Source organism: Hyperolius riggenbachi, chromosome 11 (assembly GCF_040937935.1).
Source record: "Hyperolius riggenbachi isolate aHypRig1 chromosome 11, aHypRig1.pri, whole genome shotgun sequence".
NCBI classification, from domain to species: domain Eukaryota; kingdom Metazoa; phylum Chordata; class Amphibia; order Anura; family Hyperoliidae; genus Hyperolius; species Hyperolius riggenbachi.
The window spans coordinates 130321864-130345531 of NC_090656.1; the positions used below are offsets into that span (position 1 = coordinate 130321864).

Below are 23668 nucleotides of genomic sequence, written 5' to 3' on the forward strand. Positions count from 1 at the left end.
TGCGGACGGGAACATGAAGAAGGCTATGCGTGGCCAGACCTGTGCAGTAAGCCTGTCGGCAAAAACAAAACTAGCTGATGCTGGGGGACCGGAGGATTCATGAGTGACTGCGAGGCCACGTGCTGGCTGCAGGGGGCTGGTAGAAGCCCCAGGTAAGTAAAACGGTTTTTTTTTATAGTGGCTTAAGTATCTTTTTAACCACTTCGGGACCGCAAGTAGTTAAAAATATGCCGCACTTGTGGCTACTTAAAGAGGAACTCCAGTGAAAATAATGTAATAAAAAAGTGCTTCATTTTTACAATAATTATGTATAAATGATTTAGTCAGGGTTTGCCCATTGTAAAATCTTTTAAATCCATGACATTTATCACATGGTGACATTTTTACTGCTGGCAGGTGATGTAGCTGTTGCTTGCTGTTTTGGCAGTTGGAAACAGCTGTAAACAGCTATTTCCCACAATGCAACAAGGTTCACAGACAGGAAACTGCCAGGAGTACCATGGTCCTCAGAGTTTCTTGTGGGAGGGGTTTCACCACAATATCAGTCATACAGCGCCCCCTGATGATCAGTTTGTGAAAAGGAAAAGATTTCTCATGTAAAAGGGGGTATCGGCTACTAATTGGGATGAAGTTCAATTCTTGGTCACGGTTTCTCTTTAAGCCCGATATGGTGTAGTTTTAACATGGCCATATCCTGTGCACGGAATGCGATAACACGTCCCCGCTGGCACAAGACTCAGTTGTCCAAAGACAGCTTAGCTCCATACCTCAGACAGGAGAAAATTTCATTGGCTATTGACCCCCCATCACTGCGATCAGGAAATAAAACATGAAAAAAAGGGCTCTGGTCCTTAAAAGACAACTGAAGAGAGGTATATGGAGGCTGCCATGTTTATTTTCTTTAAAATACCAGTTGCCTGGCAGCCCTGCTGACCTTCTGTCTCTAATACTTTCAGCCATTAGCCCTGAACAAGCATGCAGCAGATCAGGGGTTTCTGACATTATTGTCAGATCTGACTTTGTACAGCGCCACGGAATATATTGGCGCTTAATAAATCAATAATAATAATAATCTGACAAGATTAGCTGCATGCAGTGTGTGGTGTTATTCAGACACTTCTGCAGCCAAAGAGACCAGTAGGGCTGCCAGGCAACTGGGATTGTTTAACCACTTTACCCCCCGCGGTACGGATTTCTCCGTCCCTTTTTGCACCCTTAAAGAGAACCCGAGGTGTGTTTAAAGAATGTTATCTGCATACAGAGGCTGGATCTGCCTATACAGCCCAGCCTCTGTTGCTATCCCAAACCCCACTAATGTCCCCCTGCACTCTGCAATCCCTCATAAATCACAGCTGTGCTGTGAGGCTCTGTTTACATCTGTAGTGTCAGTCTCAGCTGCTCCCCCGCCTCCTGCATAGCTCCGGTCCCTGCCCCCGTCCCCTCCCTCCAATCAGCAGGGAGGGAAGGGATGCAGGCGGGGACTGGAGTTCTGCAGGAGGCGGGGAGAGCAGCAGACTGACACTATAGAGATAAACACAGCCAGCTCTGACAAGCTGTTTGTCAGCAGCGTGGCTGTGATTTATGAGGGATTGCAGAGTGCAGGGGGACCTTAGAGGGGTTTGGGATAGCAACAGAGGCTGGGCTGTATAGGCAGATCCAACCTCTGTATGCAGATAATATTCTTCAAACCCACCTCGGGTTCTCTTTAAAAAACCAAGGGACGGAGAAATCCATACCTCCCGCGCTACCACCGCTGTCCACGTATCCCGCCGCTCGTGCACGCCGCTGCCCGCTCGCCCGGAGATCAATGAACGGGAAAATCCATTCCCGTTCGTTGATCTAAGCCCCCGCAATGATCTGCTGCTTCTATGAGAAACAGCACGATCATTGTGATTTTCCCAGCTTCATACTGCTTCCTGTAAGCGTCCTTCCGGACGCTTACAGGTCGCATGAATACCAACTCACTGTGGCCATCTTGTGGCCAAATAGTAAAACTACACCCTAAACCATTTTACATATACAAATACATTAGTTTTACACAATAAATTAACTCATTACCTCCCACATTCCCCAATTTTTTTTTTTGTAATTAAAAAAAAAATACAATAAAAAAAACAACATAAATAGTTACCTTAGGGACTGAACTTTTTAAATATTTATGTCAAGAGGGTATAACACTGTGGCGCTTTGAGTCCGCAAGGAGAAAAGCGCAATATAAATGTTATTTGTCTTGTCTTGTCTTGTCTACTTTATAAACTACGGGCTTGTAATTAGGGATGGATGCAAAACTGAAAAAAATGCACCTTTATTTCCAAATAAAATATTGGTGCCAAACATTGTGATAGGGACATAATTTAAACGGTTTTATAACTGGGACAAATGGGCAAATACATTTCATGGGTTTTAATCACAGTAGCATGCATTATTTTAAAACTATAATGGCCGAAAACTGAAAAATAATAATTTTTTCCCACATTTTTTCCTATTTTCCCATTAAAACACATTTCGAATAAAATAATTCTTGGCATAATGTCACACCTAAAGAAAGCCTAATTGGTGGCGAAAAAAACAAGATATAGTTCATTTCATTGCGATAAGTAATAATAAAGTTATGGACGAATGAATGAAAGGAGCGCTGAAAGGTGAAAATTGCTCTGGTGTTCAAGGGGTAAAACCCCTCAGTGGTGAAGTGGTTAAAAGGAAATAAACATGGCAGCCTCCATAGTCTTCTCACTTCAGTTGTCCTTTAAAGGAGAACTGTAGAGAGAGGTGTATAGAAAATACAACAAAACCTGAACTACAGTATTAACAACAAATTATCCCTCTATGCTGAATCGAGATAAAACTTAACTTTTATTAGAAATATGATTTACTTAACTTCTGTTTTTTATATGTAGTGCATCCCCCCTGTATTTCTACAATATTCCCATCACCATATGGTTAATACAGTGTATGGGCCCCTTTAATGGATGTAGTGGGCATGGACGCATTGTTTATAAGTCTATCTTCTCCCCTCCCATATGTGGAAGCGTGGGATGTATTGGGCAATGCCTACCTACAAGTAGCGTTGCCATAGCTATAACCCCCGCTCGGCGCCACGATTATCTATTAGGTGGCGCATTTAGGGGGAATATAATGATGTAAGTCCTCCCTTCGTGGTAACGTTTACTTGAGGTGTTGCTATGGCAACAATCCACCGCTTGGTATCGCCCTAGTATACGGAACGGGACCCTCCGGTGTAGTGTCAGAATGGGCAGCCAAGCAGATTGGGCAGCCCCGCATGCGCAGTAGGAGCCTGTGGCCCATTAAATTACGCAGCCACGTAAAACGTCCTAAATATCTCCGCTTTCACTGCACGTACACTCCCGAAATTTTCAGGGGAGGGAGGGGACCCCCAGATCTAGCTCTGTGCCAAATTGCAGCCCCCGAGCCCCGCTGGTTCCCGAGACTGATTCCAGCAAACCTATCTCGGAAACTAGCGGGGCTCGGGGGCTGCAATTCGGCACAGAGCTAGATCTGGGGGTCCCCTCCCTACCCTGAAAATTTCGGGAGTGTACGTGGTGCGGAAGCGGAGATATTTCAGGTAAATAATGTCTAACTTCCCACTGAGCATGCGCGATACTCAGTGAGGAAGGCTGCTTCCGGGCTTCTCATTCTGACATTACACCGGCAAAAGGATATGATGTGTGCGCTTCAATGCGCACTATGTGGAAGAGCTCTGATGTCTGGCCTTGTTGATACGCCATGCCGATTGTTCAGAGCACGGAGACATGGAGGGCGGCCCTCTAACCAATCAGAGTGCTCCATTTACGGAGCCTGGTTTTCATTGCCGCTTATGCATGCGGCCTGGCTAGGAGCGATGTTTTGGTGTGATTGACGCCCATGGACATGTTAAGAGGCACCATCATGTGAGTTTTGGGAAATAGGGACATATTATAAAGGGGATCTATTTTGTATTTTGCATTATATACACCATTCTATCATTGGTGGATTATATGATAGACAGGACCTTGAACCAATGGAGCGCTGGCCCTACTGGTGGGAGTGACTAAGGGGGGTACCCATGGGGGGTGGTCTCGATCTACACCCCTCATGAGGGCATAAAAGGTGGAGTGAGCTACCATATACGTTTGGCTGCTATAATGTTATAAGCCTATAGGCTATATTTTATACTTGTTTTACACAGTAATTTTGCACCTTATCACTTTTTGCACTGTCTTAGCACTTGTCCCTTGAAAAACCTTCAGTTTGAAGTGAAACATGTCGGGTTGTTTGGTGGGGGTTGTGTGATTTTATATGTAATCTATATTGCTATAGGGCTTTGGATAGTGTATCTATCTATCTATCTATCTATCTACATACTGACAGAATAGGCCCAGCAATACTCCCAAGTGTAATTTATGTATCTTCATCCAGATGATCTTTTTTTAGATTTCTAATAAAAGTTAAGTTTTATCTCGATTCAGCATAGAGGGATAGAGGTGTATGGAGGCTGTCATATTTATTTCCATTTAAGCAATACCAGTTACCTGGCTATCTTGCTGATACTCTGCCTCTAATACTTTCAGCCATAGATCCTGAACAAGCATGCAGCAGATCAGGCGTTTCTGACAATTTTGACAGATCTGACAAGATTAGCTGCATGCTTGTTTCCGGTGTGATTCAGCCAACACTTCAGCCAAATAGACAAGCAGGGCTGCCAGGCAACTGATATTGCTTAAAAGGAAATAAAAATGGCAGCCTCCATATACCCTCTCACTACAGTTCTCCTTTAAGCAGGGGCAAACGCAGGATTTTTAAGGGGGGGGGGGATTCCTGAAAGGTCCAGAAGTACTTATGTTCCCCGAGTGCTTCCGAATACAGGTAGCTCCATATTGCCCATGCACAAAAGTGCGCTGGCGTATTACGGAGCTGCCTATCTTTGGAAGTACTCAAGGACACAAGTGTTTGAGGGCTTCAGGTAGCAGCAAATTTGAATGGGGGACAGAGCTGGAACAACTCCCCAAGAGAGGAACGGGAGATAGACTTAGTTTGGACAATTCGGTGGAATACGCCACATAGTGTCACATAGCGCAAGCAATAGCCATATGATGCAGGAATATATGCATCTGAGGAAGATGGCGGCGCTATATAAATAGAGATGTCTACCCTGTTTGCGAACATCCGCGAAAGGTTCGGTTCGCGAACCGCAATACACTTCAACGGGGAGGCGTACTTTGAAAAATAGAAAAAATTCTGACGCCTAGAAAAATGATAGAAAACATGTTTCAAAGGCTCTAATACCTGGAGGCAGACATGATTGAGTTAAATACACATCAAATGTCCCAGGCTAACATCTAGGATTTACACAGACCCCTATTTTAGGGCACCCTCCTCCCTCCACCTCTTCTACCCATTCCCTCCTCCCTCCTGCCGGAGGGAGGAGGGTCTCATCTGCCAGAGAATTATATTATTTCAAAAGCCAGTTTACATACCATAGCTGAGAATTGAACCCAGGTCTCACTGTGGGGTGGGCAAGTACCTTAACCGCTGTACCACAACAGTACTAACTGAAGCTGGCCTAGCATTTACCATTTATGCTCAATCCAAGAGAAAAATTAGACAAGATAGCAGCGTTAGGAAGACTTGCCTAAGGTCTCTTACTGAATAGGTGCTGGCTTACTGAACAGACAGAGACAAGATTTGAACTCTGGTCTCCTGTGTCAGAGGCAGAGCCCTTAACCATTACACCATCCAGCCACTGCTTACAGATATGTAGCCAGGCATGGCCTTGTCTTTTGTGTTCAACAGTTGTCCAAAGAGAACCCCACATAGCCAGGTAGATTCATTTCTCTCTCTCTCTCTCTCTCTAGTAGGGATGGTCAACGCTTTCCTTGGAATTGTATTTTTGAGCATAAATGGATTGAGCATAAATGGTACATGCTAGGCTGGCTTCAGCCTGTAGTGTTGGTGAGAGAGAGAGAGAGAGAGAGAGAGAGAGATGAATCTACCTGGCTATCTGGGGTTCTCTTTGGACAACTGTTGAACACAAAAGACAAGGCCATGTCTGGCTACATATCCATAGGCAGTGGCTGCATGGTGTAATGGTTAAGGGATCTGCCTCTGACACAGGAGACCAGAGTTCGAATCTCGTATCTGTCTGTTCAGTAAGCCAAGAAGAAAGGTGGGGTAGTGGAAAAACCCCAAGTGCGATCAGGCCACCCACTTTCGGCTAGGCTGCTCCCAAGATGCCACTAAAACGATATAAGAAAGAAAGAGGGGCGCTCTAAGCCTTCAAATCACAATAGATTAGCCCACTTCCAGGACAGGTCTCACCTATTTCCAGTTTGGCCAGCACAGCGTACTTGGCCGCGATTAGCGTGTGCCCCTCTCTGCTGAGCCGGGGACCGAGCTCTCCAGGTCGGATGGGGGGGATGTGACGTCACTCTCCCGCACACGTCCTGGATGGTAACTATAGAAACAAAGACGCACGTTCGCATCACAGTATCACTGCGAGCGGCGTCTCTAAGTTAGGGGAAGAGGTGGTCTAATGCAAATAGCCACTACCAATGTAATTGTGACTATAGTATTATTTATTTATTAAAAACTGACAACGCGTTTCACGGAGGATCAGCCTCCACTTTTTCAAGTATTGTATGCTTAGTAAAATAGTTTCATTTTATACATGGCCTCATAAGTGATCAGCCAATAAGTCCTGTGTGGGGCGGGAATCAAGACCCTAATGTCTATAGTAGTGTGGAAAGAGGTAGTACTCCTAATAGATAGTCACAAATCCTCTATAGTACCCTCCCACACACATATTATGTCATCAATGAAATGGCGATGGAGCACGAGGTTCTCACGAAAGGGATTTACAGAGGTCCAGACAAACTGCTCCTCCAGCCAGCCCATATAAAGGTTAGCGAAGGCTGGAGCGAACCTCGTCCCCATCGCCGTTCCCCGCAACTGTAAGTAAAAGGAATCCAGAAAGGTGAAGTAGTTGGTCTTCAATATGAACTCTATGGAGTCTAATATAAATTGTTTTTGTATGATTAGATGCAATACATTGTTACAGCCAATGGGTTTTGTGTGAGAGCATGGAAAACCTTGTATATGAATTCATGTTGGAGAGTAGTAATAGCTAACCTTCGCTCTTAATTTATCTTAACGGTAGCGATGCCAACATAAGAATCCTGTTGTACTTTATAATCAACCTAGTACATCTCCTATCACTTTGGAGGCATTATGATAGTAATCCTTCGTATAGTGTAATATCTTATTTGTTCTCTTTCTTTGACTATCTATTAGGAGTACTACCTCTTTCCACACTACTATAGACATTAGGGTCTTGATTCCCGCCCCACACAGGACTGATTGGCTGATCACTTATGAGGCCATGTATAAAATGAAACTATTTTACTAAGCATACAAGACTTGAAAAAGCGGAGGCTGATCCTCCGTGAAACGCGTTGTCAATTTTTAATAAATAAATAATACTATAGTCCCAATTACATTGGTAGTGGCTATTTGCATTAGACCACCTCTTCCCCTAACTTAGAGACGCCGCTCGCAGTGATACTGTGATGTGAACGTGCGTCTTTGTTTCTATAGTTACCATCCAGGACGTGCGCGGGAGAGTGGCGTCACATCCGCCCCATCCGACCTGGAGAGCTCGGTCCCCGGCTCGGCAGAGAGAGACACACGCTAATCGCGGCCAAGTACGCTATGCTGGCCAAACTGGAAATAGGTGAGACCTGTCCTGGAAGTGGGCTAATCTATTGTGATTTGAATGTTCAGTAAGCCAGCACCTATTCAGTAGGAGACCTTAGGCAAGTCTTCCTAACACTGCTATCTTGTCTAATTTTTCTCTTGACAACTGTTGAACACAAAATACAAGGCCATGTCTGGCTACATATCAGTAAGCAGTGGCTGGATGGTGTTATGGTTAAGGGCTCTGCCTCTGACACAGGAGACCAGAGTTCGAATCTCGTCTCTGTCTGTTCAGTAAGCCAGCACCTATTCAGTAGGAGACCTTAGGCAAGTCTTCCTAACGCTGCTATCTTGTCTAATTTTTCTCTTGGATTGAGCATAAATGGTAAATGCTAGGCCAGCTTCAGTTAGTACTGTTGTGGTACAGCGGTTAAGGTACTTGCCCACCACACAGTGAGACCTGGGTTCAATTCTCAGCTATGGTATGTAAACTGGCTTTTGAAATAATATAATTCTCTGGCAGATGAGACCCTCCTCCCTCCGGTAGAAGGGTGGAGGGTGGAGCCCACAAGAGCCTAATTAAAATCTCCCTAGCAGCTGTCCTTTAACTAATTAGTATAGGCAGATGAGTGAGTCAAATGGCTCAAGGACCTTGCCTTGTATAAGGGGGGGGGGGGGCTCCACCAGTGAGTGCCATCTGATTGGCAATAATGTGTCTGCTGACTGTGATGGAGAGGGTCAAAGTTTTGCTCCATAGAGCATTATGGGGCGAATCGAACTTCCGGGAAAGTTCGCGTTTGGTAGGCGAACGCGAACCACCGAAGTTCGCCTGGAACCGTTCGCCGGCGAACCGTTCGGGACATCTCTATATATAAATACTAAATAATAATAATAATAATAATTCGCCTCACCAGGATTGCACTTTTATTTAGCTTTCCTGTATGACAAGAAGACACAGCCAGCCAGCACTAGGGGAAGAGGGAAACAAAGGTGAATGAGGGAGGGCTGCTGCACACTAAGAGGGCTTCTGAGCGTTTTTCAAATCAACAGTGATTTGAAAAGCGCTTGGCTAATGTTACCCTATGAGGGTGTTTCCAGAGCAGCGTTGTGGTTTTTTGCAAAATCGCATGTATACTGCATGTAGCATTTTTTTGAGCGATTCATTCAGAAATTGCTCTGAAAATCGCTTCACAAAATTGCACTCACAAACTGCTAGCAATTGCTATTGTGATTTTGGCGTGCACTAGCCCAGAGAGAGGAGGAGTGGAGAGAGACTGAGAATAGCCTGAGATGGAGCAGAGAGCATATCTGTATTGCAGTCCCTTATCACACAGAGACTACTTGCTTGTAATAGGTCTCCTGTCTCTGCTGGTCTCTCACACAAGTCAGAAAGCAGCCCTCCTGGAGTCTCGGGACTGTCAAAAACGTTTCACCTTGTTTAACACCTTATCAGCACATGCAGTCATTATAACATAGGGGGAGAGACCAGATAGATTTTTGCCCACGGACCCTCCAGGGAAGCTCTGCATCATGCTGTGTATATTTACCAGCTTGTCTGTCCTTTAATTGCACTTTTATCAGCTAGCCAAGTGTTTCACATTGCCTTACAACAACAAATATGAATACACCAGACAAGCCCTAAATCACTGAATGAAAGGCGGCCTGTTGGAAGATTGCCCCTTACAATAGTGAAAGAGCTGAATTTTCCCCACAGACTCTGCAGGAGGCAAGCCTCTGTATATTTACCAGCTTGCCCGCTTCAGCGATTTCAGAGTTTAGGGACTGTCAAAAACTTTTCAACCTGTGAAATACCTTATGTAGCTGTGCACATGCAGTCTTTACAATAGTGAAAGAGCTGAGTTTTTCCCACAGACCCTGCAGGAGGCAAGCCTCTGTATATTTACCAGCTTGCCCGCTATAGCGATTTCAGAGAATTTTTTTTTAAAGGTACAGGAGTCTTAGGGGGATTCCATACATCGGTAACCCCCGTCTGAATGCGCCAGTGTTAAGGGACCAGAGCATTTCAGTCCAAAATGAGCGAAAAGGAAATATGTCAGCCTCCCACTCTCACTTCAGGTTACCTTTTTAGAAGTTGGTAAATTATCTAAGGAGCTATTGATCGAGTCAGTCTACTTATATCTAGCCAGTCTGAATAATCATTGCTGGGAGGACACAAACTGGATAATGCAGTTTATAATTACTGTTTGCAACATACAGTACTAGATACACCACTTGACTAACACATTTCCTGTTTTATTTATCTAGGGTGATAAAGCTTAGTTTACCCAAACTAGTATAATGATTCTGAAGTACCTTTTAGTAAATATGACTAATCTGAAAAAAAACAAACTGATAAGAAATGCATTGTTTAAACACTTACGTTTTCCTTCCATGACTTCTTGGGGGAGGCTCGCCTTGAAGTGAAAAAAAGTTTCAATTCCTCTAAATGTTACTTTTTCCTGCAGTAGTCTTCTTGCATCATCACACAGTCAGTCACATAGATGTCAATACACAGTATTCAGATAATAATATAGCAGGACATGTTGCTGAAGTGATGCAAGGTTCTATACATAGCATTGAATTATACACTCAACATGACCACCTGACATAGGTTGTCACAGCATTTATAGCAGGTGAAGTTAACAACTGCCTGTTAGTAGGATAATGAAATAAAGGGTTTATTTAACACTGGTTTTGATAAATGAAGCCTAACTGCATGCTACAGTATGTACACGGTGCTAACTGTCCAGGCGACAGGAAGCAAGTCCTAGCCAATGTGATTAGCAGGAAAGTAGCTGTTGCCCTATCACAGTCTATGCACTCACTGCAATAGTTTGTCAGGGAACTTGTGGGTAGGCAACTGTATACAGAAGTTTCTTGAGAACACAGGAACCTTGCTATTTCCTCATTTGACTGTCCCCACAGTTTACATTTTGATTCTACAATATGCCCTGGGATGGTTCCATGTACATTGTGCAGACAGGAAACAAAAAACCTTTTGGTGGAAAACTGGGTTTCACAGTGCTGTGTTTAGCCTAGCAGGCTGCTGTCACACGATTTGTTTGGGGAGATAACAACAAAACACTGGTTCACACGACAGTCATGGGTCCCGGAATCTGCCACAGACCAGGACCCCTAAACTACCATGCGATACCCAGAGCGAGATACAGGTGAGCCCTGGGCCTCTCACCACCAGGGGAATCACCCTCACTGCCTCTGAACTGAATGCTGATGCAAAACAAGAAAAGCAACCACCACCTGAATGCTGCTAAATGATGCAATTCCTGCTAGCTTTGATACAGCAGACAAAGGGTGTATACCATTGCACCTGATTGGCCAACAGGCATCTGCTGATCAGATATAAGGTAGGAATATGCTATCTGGGAGTATGCATTTGCTTTTTGTGTTTTGCAATCAGCATTCTGTTCAGAGGCAGTGAGGGTGATTCCCCTGGTGGCGAGAGGTCCAGGGCTCACCTGTAGCTCCCTCTGGGTATCACATGGTAGTTTAGGGGTCCCGGTCTGTGACAGATTCTGGGTAGAGGTGTACCGAACGGTTCGCCGGCGAACGGTTCCAGGCGAACATTGGGGGTTCGCGTTCACCTGCGCCAGGCGAACTTTTCCGGAAGTTCGATTCGCCCCATAATGCACTATGAGGGTCAACTTTGACCCTCTGCATCACAGTCAGCAGGCACATTGTAGCCATTCAGGCTACAGTAAGACCGGGAGCCCCACCCCCCCTTATATAAGGCAGCCTCCGGCGGCCATTACAGTCACTAGTGTGCCTGCTAGAGAGAGGAAAGGGACAGCTGCTGCAGACTTTTTCTCTTAGGGACAGATTAGTTAGGTTCTAGGCTGCTTTGCTTGTTCCTGACTGATTAATATTGCTTTTAAAGCACCCAGCAACAGCTCTTTTCAGAGCTCAACCTGTACATTTTTTTTCTGACACTTTTGTTGCATGCACAGCCTTGCTAATTGATAGTGTGTGTGCCACTGCCAGCAGCCCAGCACATTCAGTGACTGACTGCCTGTGTGTGTGACAGGGAGCTGCACATTGTACTACCCAGTACTGCATATACCCCAGTACCTGTTGTGTTTACTTAACCCACCTCATCACTGCATATACCTAGCTTTGTGTTGAGTGAACCCAGCTCACTGCATCTAACTACCCAGTACCTGTTGTGTTTACTTAACCCACCTCATCACTGCATATACCTAGCGTTGTGTTGAGTGAACCCAGCTCACTGCATCTAAGTCTAACTACCTGTTGTGTTGAGTGAGAACCCACCTCACTGCATCTTAAGTACCTTTACTGTATACTGTTCAGTGAACCCAGCTCACTGCATCTAACTACCCAGTACCTGTTGTGTTTACTTAATCCACATCATCACTGCATATACCTAGCGTTGTGTTGAGTGAACCCAGCTCACTGCATCTAACTACCTGTTGTGTTGAGTGTGAACCCACCTGGCCACCTCACTGCATCTAACTACCTGTTGTGTTGAGTGAAAACCCACCGCACTGCATCTTAAGTACCTTTACTGTTGAGTGAACCCAGCTTACTGCATCTAACTACCTGTTGTGTTGAGTGTGAACCCACCTGGCCACCTCACTGCATCTAACTACCTGTTGTGTTGAGTGAGAACCCACCTCACTGCATCTTAAGTACCTTTACTGTTGAGTGAACCCAGCTCACTGCATCTAACTACCCAGTACCTGTTGTGTTTACTTAACCCACCTCATCACTGCATATACCTAGCCTTGTGTTGAGTGAACCCAGCTCACTGCATCTAACTACCTGTTGTGTTGAGTGTGAATGCACCTGGCCACCTCACTGCATCTAACTACCTGTTGTGTTGAGTGAGAAACCACCTCACTGCATCTTAAGTACCTTTACTGTTGAGTGAACCCAGCTCACTGCATCTAACTACCTGTTGTGTTGAGTGTGAACCCACCTGGCCACCTCACTGCATCTAACTACCTGTTGTGTTGAGTGAGAACCCACCTCACTGCATCTTAAGTACCTTTACTGTTGAGTGAACCCAGCTCACTGCATCTAACTGCCTGTTGTGTTGAGTGTGAACCCACCTGGCCACCTCACTGCATCTAACTACCTGTTGTGTTGAGTGAGAACCCACCTCACTGCATCTTAAGTACCTTTACTGTTGAGTGAACCCAGCTCACTGCATCTAACTACCTGTTGTGTTGAGTGTGAACCCACCTGGCCACCTCACTGCATCTAACTACCTGTTGTGTTGAGTGAGAACCCACCTCACTGCATCTTAAATACCTTTACTGTTGAGTGAACCCAGCTCACTGCATCTAACTACCTGTTGTGTTGAGTGTGAACCCACCTGGCCACCTCACTGCATCTAACTACCTGTTGTGTTGAGTGAGAACCCACCTCACTGCATATAGCTAGCATACCCCCGAGATGGACAAAATGGACAAACCAGGTAGAGGAAGAGGTAGAGGCAGACCCAGAGGAAGGCCACCAGGCACCGGCAGGTCTGTGGCTGTGCGAGGTGGTGTTGCTGTGATTTCATGCGGACCTGCCCCAAAATACAGTGCTCAGAAGAAGGCACGTGCCATCACTTCCCAAATTCGTGAGGAGGTGATTGAGTATTTAACACAGAACACCTCATCTCCCGCAGCCACCAGCGCTACAACAAGCACCACATCCGCTGCATTTGACACTTCGCAGGAGTTATTTGGTGGTGGTGGTGAAATCACTGATTCCCAGCCACTACTGCAACAACAACAAGAAGGCGCAGGTACACCACCTCATACGTCTGAGTTAGGTGGCGATAGTATTGACGTAACGTGTGTGGATGGGGATGATGGTGGACCACCTGAAGTTGGTGCACTTGAGGAGGTGTCTGAGGAAAGCGCAGCTGGCCAGGAGGATTATGATGACGATTATGCGGATACCACATATGTTCCCGGTAGAGGAGATGACCAGGGGGACAGTTCAGAGGAGGAGTCAGAGAGGAGTAGGAGGAGACAACTCCATGATAGAAGCAGAGGGAGCTCGTCCTTAGAAACAGCTGGGGGCAGTGTCCGGTGCCATGTATCGCCAGCTATGGCCAGGGAGCACACATGCCCTTCAACGTCAGCTGCTGCTGATGCCACCGTAGCGCCATCACCCCAGGGGGGCTCAGCGGTTTGGAAATTTTTTCACGTGTGTGTCTCAGATCGGAGCAAAGCCATCTGTTGTCTCTGCCAGCAAAAATTGAGCCGTGGAAAGGCCAACTGTCACGTAGGGACAAGTGCTTTACGAAGGCACCTGGAGAGAAGGCACAAACAGCTATGGCAAGAACACCTGAGGAAAAGAAGCACCCCTCAAAAGACAAGCAGCGGAGAACAACCGTGGCAGCCGTCACAGGGGGCTTCTGCGGCTCCACGTTCCCATGGTATTGTTCGTGGCTGGGGGGAGGAAGAATGGATACACTTTTAAACAATTTAAAAATACAACCATCTAAACTTTCAAACAATTTAAAAATACAACCATCTAAACTTTCAAACAATTTAAAAATACAACCATCTAAACTTTCAAACAATTTAAAAATATAACCATCTATCATTTTCAAAAAATTTAAAAAAAGGGCAAAAAAACTTGCCCTCCGTAAAACATTCTTGGCAAATGCTTTCGACTTGGTTTGTCTTCCGCTGGCTCAAGGGTCCATCTGACCACAGATGCCTGGTCTGCAAAGCACGGTTAGGGCAGCTACAGCATGGGTCTCAGCAGGCTCCCACTTCGGGCCGCAATCCAATCTTCATTCCCCGCGGTGACAATGGCAGACTTGCCCTCCATAACGGATTCCTGTTAAAGGATTTAAAGTTAATTCATTTCAAATACACAGCAGGGCCTCGAAAATCCGCCTCCTGTATTGTTATTTTTGGTCACTACCTCGGGGTGGGCGTGCATGCCTACCTGCTGCCCTCCTTGGATGTGTAGTGGTAGCCATTTCTCAGGCTCCACACCGGATTCCATCCCTCATTTCCTGGCCATTACCCGGGGTCACAAATGACAGACTTGCCCGCCTCCATATGATTCTCGTGAAAGGAATGTGGTGTCATCTTTGCCCGCCATAACTGGTTCTCGTTAAAGGATTTAAAGTTAATTCATTTCAAATACACAGCAGGGCCTCGAAAGTCCGCCTCCTGTATTGTTATTTTTGGTCACTACCTCGGGGCGGGCGTGCATGCCTACCTGCTGCCCTCCTTGGATGTGTAGTGGTAGCCGTTTCTCAGGCTCCACACCGGATTTCATCCCTCATTTCCTGGCCATTACCCGGGGTCACAAATGACAGACTTGCCCGCCTCCATATGATTCTCGTGAAAGGAATGTGGTGTCATCTTTGCCCGCCATAACTGGTTCTCGTTAAAGGATTAAAAGTTAATTCATTTCAAATACACAGCAGGGCCTCGAAAATCCGCCTCCTGTATTGTTATTTTTGGTCACTACCTCGGGGCGGGCGTGCATGCCTACCTGCTGCCCTCCTTGGATGTGTAGTGGTAGCCGTTTCTCAGGCTCCACACCGGATTCCATCCCTCATTTCCTGGCCATTACCCGGGGTCACAAATGACAGACTTGCCCGCCTCCATATGATTCTCGTGAAAGGAATGTGGTGTCATCTTTGCCCGCCATAACTGGTTCTCGTTAAAGGATTTAAAGTACATTCATTTCAAATACACAGCAGGGCCTCGAAAGTCCGCCTCCTGTATTGTTATTTTTGGTCACTACCTCGGGGCGGGCGTGCATGCCTACCTGCTGCCCTCCTTGGATGTGTAGTGGTAGCCGTTTCTCAGGCTCCACACCGGATTCCATCCCTCATTCCCCGGCCATTACCCGGGGTCACAAATGACAGACTTGCCCGCCTCCATATGATTCTCGTGAAAGGAATGTGGTGTCATCTTTGCCCGCCATAACTGGTTCTCGTTAAAGGATTTAAAGTACATTCATTTCAAATACACAGCAGGGCCTCGAAAGTCCTCCTCCTGTATTGTTATTTTTGGTCACTACCTCGGGGCGGGCGTGCATGCCTACCTGCTGCCCTCCTTGGATGTGTAGTGGTAGCCGTTTCTCAGGCTCCACACCGGATTCCATCCCTCATTCCCCGGCCATTACCCGGGGTCACAAATGACAGACTTGCCCGCCTCCATATGATTCTCGTGAAAGGAATGTGGTGTCATCTTTGCCCGCCATAACTGGTTCTCGTTAAAGGATTTAAAGTACATTCATTTCAAATACACAGCAGGGCCTCGAAAGTCCTCCTCCTGTATTGTTATTTTTGGTCACTACCTCGGGGCGGGCGGGCGTGCATGCCTGCCCGCTGCCCTCCTTGGATGTGTAGTGGTAGCCGTTGCTCAGGCTCCACACCGGATTCAAACCTCTCATTCCCCGACCATTACCCGGGGTCACAATGGCAGACTTGCCCGCCTCCACAGGATTCTCATTGTAGCGGTACTGAACAAGTACACAGCAAGTAGAAAATGTAAATTAAAAACAAAACGTAAGCTTTTTAACAATGCCATGGAAAGTTGAGAAGGAAGTCACACATTACCTGACATCACTGAGTGAGGAAGAGCAATCACGCCATGTTGCGCAGTAGTCCAGCATGGCCGTCACTACACAAACAGCTGTTTGCGGTGCGTTACACAGTGAGTTTGGTGTGTCAGTGTGAAGCAGTACTCTAATTACACTCCCTGTTTGATGTATACACATGCAAGATGTTTGAAAGCACGTTAGGCCTGCAATTTAGCATTCAATGTGATTTCTGCCCTTAAAACGCTGCTTTGCGTCACATCCAGATTTTTCACCGGGACTTTTGGCATGTATCCCACTCCACCATGCCCCCCTCCAGGTGTTAGACCCCTTGAAACATCTTTTCCATCACTTTTGTGGCCAGCATAATTTTTTCTATTTTTCAAAGTTCACCTCCCCATTGAAGTCTATTGCGGTTCGCGAATTTTTCCGCGAACCGAACCTTCTGCGACAGTTCGCGAACCGAAAATCGGAGGTTCGCGACATCTCTAATTCTGGGACCCCTGACTGTCATGTGAACCAGTGTTTTGTGGTTTTAATTTTCTTTTTGCAGCTTCCAGGATGCGGTTGATAGGTGAGTGGTTAGGGAGGGGACCATGTGGGGGCTGTACCTGCACGCGGCATCCCTGTTGAGTGACATAATCTACGATTATGTCCGACCGAAGCCTTCCACCTGAATGCTACTAAATGTATGCAATTCCTGCAAGATTTGATATGGCAGACAAAGGGTGTATACCATTGCACATGACTGGCGATAGGCGTCTGCTAATCAGATATAAGGTTGGAATGTGCTAGCTGGGAGGGTTGAGGATAGACCTGGGCTTAAAGTGGACCCAAGGTGACATGTGACATGAGATAAACATGTGCATGTGCAGTGCAAAACATAATAACCAGGCTGTTTTACTTGTTTTATTTTGCTGCCTGAAAGAGTTCATTTCTAGGCATCAAAGGGACAGCTTCTGTCTCATCGGTACCTTGTAGGAAATATATTAAAGTGAACCTCCGGACTAAAAATCGACTCAGCAGCACTGAAAAGGCATTGTGTTTCTTTAACAGTTTCACAGCATCAGTACTTTGTTTCTCTTATACAAGCCTCATTTTTAGCTGCACAGAAGAAAACTGCCCGGGCAGTTTTTCCCTTATGCTGTGCAAAGCATGATGGGATTTCTGATTTTGTTGTTCTCGTTCTGCTGTTTTGGCGCAATTTTTTTTTTTAACATTTTGAATTTGACATTTGAAGCCTAGCGTGTGCAGCTGGGAGGGGTAATTAGGACACAGGACAGTTGGAACTGTGTCTCCTGCTCCTTGTCACCTCCTTTCAACCAAAAAGATGGCAGCCCCCATGAATCACAAACATTGCCTGTTCTTTTAAAACAGGGTGAGTAAGAGATTATATTACCAATGTATTCTAATTAACATAACTAATGTAACTTAATGACAGTATGTTTGTTTAGGCTGAAGTTCCCCTTTAAACATCACTGATAAGCAAAGTACAGCCATAAAAGTTTTCCTGGCAGAATACAACTTCTGAGAGCAGGGGGAGATTTAAAAAAAAAAAAAAAGTGAATAGTTCATGTATTTTCATTTAGTGACATTTAATAGGCTGCCACAGCGCAGAGACAACAAAACATTCACTCTACTTTGTAAATGTTTAAAGCAGATCTGTAAAATATATAAAACCGAAATTAAATAAACATATCACCTGATTCTTACTTGTGTCAACTTATCAAGTTCATCTTTTTCACTGCTCCCAGCCGCTGCTTTAATAGTAAAATATGATTTTATTTTTATCCTTCGGTCCCAAGATGGCCATGACCTTGGATGTACTTCCAGGTCATAGCGGCATTCACGTACATTGTGCACTCACTCAGAAAGCCGTGCACAAGAGGTCATTAGGTTTGAGCATGTGCAGAATCTTCTCCTGAACACAGCTCTCTCTTTACTGTGTGTTCTGCCCCTCAGGGATGAGTCATCGGCAGGAGCACACACAAGGGGGCAGGATGTCAGCAGTGACACGACAGCAGTACATGGGAGGAGACAGGGTGGAACAGCTTGAAGCACTCTGCTTCTTCCTGCTGGGCACTTATTCGTCTTGTACGGAAAAAAATAAAAAAATACAGAACATCATTCGCAAAACAGCAGCGGCTGACAGATGACACTAAGGGCTTGATTCACAAAGCGGTGCTAACCTACTTAGCACGTCTAAAGTCTTTAGGCGCGCTAACCAGGGTGCTAAGTAGGTTAGCACCGGATTTCTCAATCAGATCGCGTGCAAAGTCCTATGCGCGCGCTAAGTCCCATAGGCTTTAATGGGTACTTCGCGCGGAGCGCCCTGTGCAGTGCGCGCGTAGTTTTACGCGCATAAAGTTTTGCGCGCGAAAAGCACCTTTAGACGTGCTAAGGGGATTTTCACAGGCGTGCTAACAGTTAGCACCGCTTTGTGAATCAAGCCCTAAATGTTTTAATAGGTATGTATGCTTTAACAGGGAATATCTGAATTTTTTTTTTTTATTACATAGAGTATTAACGTTTTCCTTTAAATATAAATCTATGGGATACCTACAAAAAGTTATTTTTAGGAGATGGGGGATAAATATAATTGTTTTTATCTCGGGTTCACTTTAATGAGTGTAGGTCACAAGGAAATGCTGGCCCCCTTGTCATAAATGGGAATATTTGGACCTGTCTCACAAACTGACATTTCAGCTACATTCACTGTGCTTTGCAACACACACTGTAACATGGTGCAATTCAAAGTCTTTGAGCAATTCACATGGCATCAGTTGCAATGCAACATAGACGATACAGTGCATTGCAGGAATGGCACATGATGATGTGCACAATGCAATGGCATATGCAATTTCTCCCCTATGTTAGTCAATGAAGAGGCGCTTTATTAGCTCAAGTGCATTTGTGGAGCGTATGTGTTACCAAGTCTCAGCTTTTTAATCATTACATTTTCTCTGCGCACCACTGCTAATTTTTATTTAGCCCAGCGATAAAGAGGGTAAAAAAAAAAAAGAGAGACTCAAACGCCAATCACCAACTTCATCTACAAAAAAAATAAATAAATGTAATTTTCCTTTCTTTCGATTGGAAGAATCGTTTATTATTCAGCAATTTGAGGGGGAAAAGTGATAGTGAAGTCATGGTACATGGAAGTAGTCTATTATTATTCTGCAATATTTTATTATTGCAGATTCCCAACTCATTCTGCTTTTTTTTTTTTTAATAGCAAACAATATTAATGGGTGATACCAGCTTAAAGCCAATCTGAGTTCAGATTGAGGATGTCTTGTAAACCATATGTTTGGTATTAGATGGATTGGTATATGTAGTACTTATAACCCCATGTTTGTTCACAGGTGGTTCTGTGGCAGTCCTTGAGGGGAAGTGCCAGAAAGTACGGTCAGTTTTGATGGAAGCTTGTTGGTAGCCAAATTGGAGTGCCATTTGACCAGTTTTGTTTACATTAATGTGATATATCCTCATGGACATTATGCGCTATGGACCAGGGGGTTAAATGTGTAAATGGTTAAATGTTTTGGTGGGTGGAGCTGAGTAGGGTGTGGTGGGCCACACCTGATTGTGTATTTATATGTGGTTGTACACATTTCACTGTTGTTATACACCTGATGAAGGATCAATGATCCGTAACATGTAGTGTTTGTTCGCCAATACACAGCAATTTTGCAGAGCCAGTGGTGTGCCGTCTCTTTTCTACTATTGATGCTTTACGAGCTGTACGGGCAGTCCAGCTGAGACTTGGCACCGGCCAATGTGCAGGTATATCTAGACCTGAGATACCGTTTTTCATACAATTGACTTTTTCTATCAAAGTCTTAAGTCACACTTCCAGATTTTTAATGGTTAATAGAAATAAATGGGGAACTTTTCCATTACTCGTCCAGTTCCCATTTTATATGTAGCTGTTCCCTTTAGTGCACAGTATGAGGCTGCTAACTCACACAGAGCCATCACATGACCCCTGCCACCTCCTCCCTCTCCTGCTAAAGGGAGATTTAGTACCGGTTTCCACTAGGAGTCCATTCTGCATGCATGGTTATAGTAAGATTAACACTGCAACCTGGACAGCATGCCACTAGGTAGATAGGAAGCATTTCCCCGCCACTTTCATATGCAGGGAAACACTGCAGATTAGGCCTGGATTGGGGTTTAGTGGAAATAGGGCCTAACTCACTGTAACCAACATTAGAGCTACATTTCTGAAGACTTCTACTTCACTCTGCTCAGGGTGTAATAATACATACAACCCTTGGAACAGTGTACTGATAAAAGCCAGACAAGATAAGAAGACATTAGTCACTGATCTTAACCCTTTTGCCTTTTTTTTGGACTAGGTCATATAGGTGGGGAAGAAATCTGGATGTGTCAGACTGCTGTTTATCCTAGCCAAGCAGCATCTGACACTGACAAAAGAGGTCAGCATTGCAAACCAAATCTAGCTAACCAGGTAAAAAGATAATAGTGGAATACTGGTTTATGTGCACTGCGAATAATATATTTTACACATATTTGCATAAGAAAGAGCCTGTACAAAAACTTTACATTTTTAGTCCAATAACTTAACCACTTAATGACATGCTGACTTATAAAAACTACCTGCTAGAGCCTCTTAATGGCGCCAGGATGTTTTTATAAGTCAGACAGTGCTGCTCCCGCGCGTGTAAGTGCATCCCCGAGCATCCGCATGCATGTGAAAATAGTGAAAGAAAAAACACACCCCCAAACAATACACCTTAATTTCCAAATGACCATATTTTGTAGTAAGGATAAAATCTTGTGATAACCAGGACAAATAGGCAGATAAAATGTGTGGGTTTTATATACAGTAGCAGTGTTTATATTAAAACCATAGGGGCAGCACGGTGGCATAGTGGTTAGCTCTCTCGCCTTGCAGCGCTGGGTCCCTGGTTCGAATCCCAGCCAGGGCACTATCTGCAAAGAGTTTGTATGTTCTCTCCGTGTCTGCGTGGGTTTCCTCCGGGCACTCCGGTTTCCTCCCACATTCCAAAAACATACAGATAAGTTAATTGGCTACCTCTAAAAAAATTGGCCCTAGACTACAGTACTTACACTACATAATATAGACATATGGCAATGGTAGGGATTAGATTGTGAGCTCCTTTGAGGGACAGTTAGTGACTATATATATATATATATATATATATATATATATACACACTGTACAGCGCTGCGTAATATGTCGGCGCTATATAAATACTAAATAATAATAATAATAATAAATAATAAATAAGGGATGAAATTGGAGAAATAGTGTATTTTTTCACTTTTTCCTTGTATTTCCCATTTAAAATGCATAGAAAATAAAGTAATTACTGAAAACAAATAACCCCAAATAGCCCAATTGGTGGTGAAAAAACAAGATATAGATCATTTCATTGTGATTAGTAGTCATTAAGCTATTGGCAAATGAAAGAGATGAGCACGAGGCGCATGCGCGAGCTGAGCAAGACGGCCGCCTAGCGAGGGAGCTCCGTCTACCGCCGCCGATATCAGCTGCTTTCTCCGCTCCCACCGGGAACCAGACGGGCGGTTTAGTGCGAGACATCCCCAGCATCAACCCCAGCATACTATGGCGCACAAAGGGGGCTCTAAAAGCGCTGCTCCAGCTGGCGCTATGGAAAAATTCTTGTGCCCACCTCCCAGCCAAGATGGCGCCGACCACGCAGATCCACAGGACCTTCAACCTACGGACCAGGCAAGTGTAAAGGGAGACACACAGCCCCTCACAGCGGCACTTCTTCAGTCTACCCTAGACAAACACTACCTCAGCCTCCATAATTCCCTACAGACCGTAATAATGACAGCTGTAAAGGAGCTGCGCGCTGAAATTACTGGGCTGGGGGATCGCACACATGCCCTAGAGGAAAAACTGGAAGCTATCAATATAAAACAAGCTGATCTAATAGAGGAACAACACCTTATGCAAACAGACAAAGTTTCTGCGTACAGCACAGGAAGACATGGAAAACAGGAAAAGGAGGCAAAACATACGCATCAAGGGGGTCTCTATGGCCTTAAAGAGAACCCGAGGTGGGAATTACTAATACTATTGGGGCACAGAGGCTGGTTGCGCTGATAGGAGGGAAGTGACGCGGGCGGGTGCGCCGATGCGGAGGAGCGGCGCTGACAGACAGCGCTAAGGTAAACATTGTGCTGGCGACACGCTGCGTGTCGCCAGCACTGCGGGGTCTATAGCGGCGAGCAGGGGGGACATGGAGGCATACGATGGGGCAACAGAGGCTGGTCTTAGTGTGCGCAACCAGCCTCTGTGCCCCAATAGTATTAGTAATTCCCACCTCGGGTTCTCTTTAAAACATGAACAGATTCATGAATATCTTAAGGAACTTTTCCACACTATCCTTCCTGATATACCAGACGAAATGTGGAGAATAGATAGAGCTCATAGATCCCTGGGGGAACGTCAGCCGGGCTCACAGAGACCCAAGGATATCATAGCTAAGCTACACTACTTTGAAGCAAAGGATGCACTTTTTAAAGCTCTTAGGAATACCTCCACTATCTCATTTAAAGGGGAAGAGATCGCTATCTACAATGACCTATCCTTAATCACACTGGCAAAAAGGAGAGCGTTTAAAGAGAAACTCCAACCAAGAATTGAACTTTATCCCAATCAGTAGCTGATACCCCCTTTTACATGAGAAATACAATAATTTTCACAAACAGACCATCAGGGGGCGCTGTGTGACTAATTTTGTGCTGAAACCCCTCCCACAAGAGGCTCTGAATACCGCGGTACTCTGGGCAAACTGCCACAATGTAACAATGTTCACAGACAGGAAATGGCTGTTTAAAGCTGTCTGTAACAGCCAGAGCAGCTAGAAACAGCTACATAACCTGCCCACAGTAACAATGTCACCATGTAATACATGTCAGAATGTGAATCTGGGAGAGGAAAGATTTTACAATGAGCAAACACTGACTAAATCATTTATACATAATTATTGTAAAAATGAAGCACTTTTTTTATTAAATTATTTTCACTGGAGTTCCTCTTTAAGCCAGTAACACAGCTACTCAGAGATGCGAATAGCTCATATAAATGGGGCTTCCCCTTTCGCCTCACTGTAAACAAGCAAGGACTAATCTTATCTGTCTCTGATCTAGATGACGCCCCCATGTTCCTCAAACAACTAGGCCTCAGGCTCCCCACTAACACTGCCTCCTTGACCCGCTCACCTCCGACTTCCTCACCACCACGGAAAATACGACATATTTCGGAATGGACCAAACGTCCCATACGCAGTATTACGTTCCCAGATAGATCTGAGGAAATGGAAGATCAACCAACCTGAACTTAAACCCTACATTTCAGATTTTTCCTCTTGTTTTTTTTTTCCTCGTTTTCATTACACTAATTGGAACT

General features: G+C 45.0%; 1 protein-coding gene across 1 annotated transcript in view; it reads right to left on the reverse strand.

Annotated features, from left to right (window-relative positions):
- LOC137538225 (malignant fibrous histiocytoma-amplified sequence 1-like) overlaps positions 1-10131 on the reverse strand; it is a 92181-nt gene extending 82050 nt beyond the window's left edge. The window contains exon 1 of the mRNA XM_068260271.1: positions 10070-10131. Coding sequence (XP_068116372.1) covers positions 10070-10082 — 13 coding nt within the window. The 5' untranslated portion in view covers positions 10083-10131. The remainder of the gene's footprint in view (positions 1-10069) is intronic.
- Between the last annotated feature and the right edge of the window lie 13537 nt (positions 10132-23668).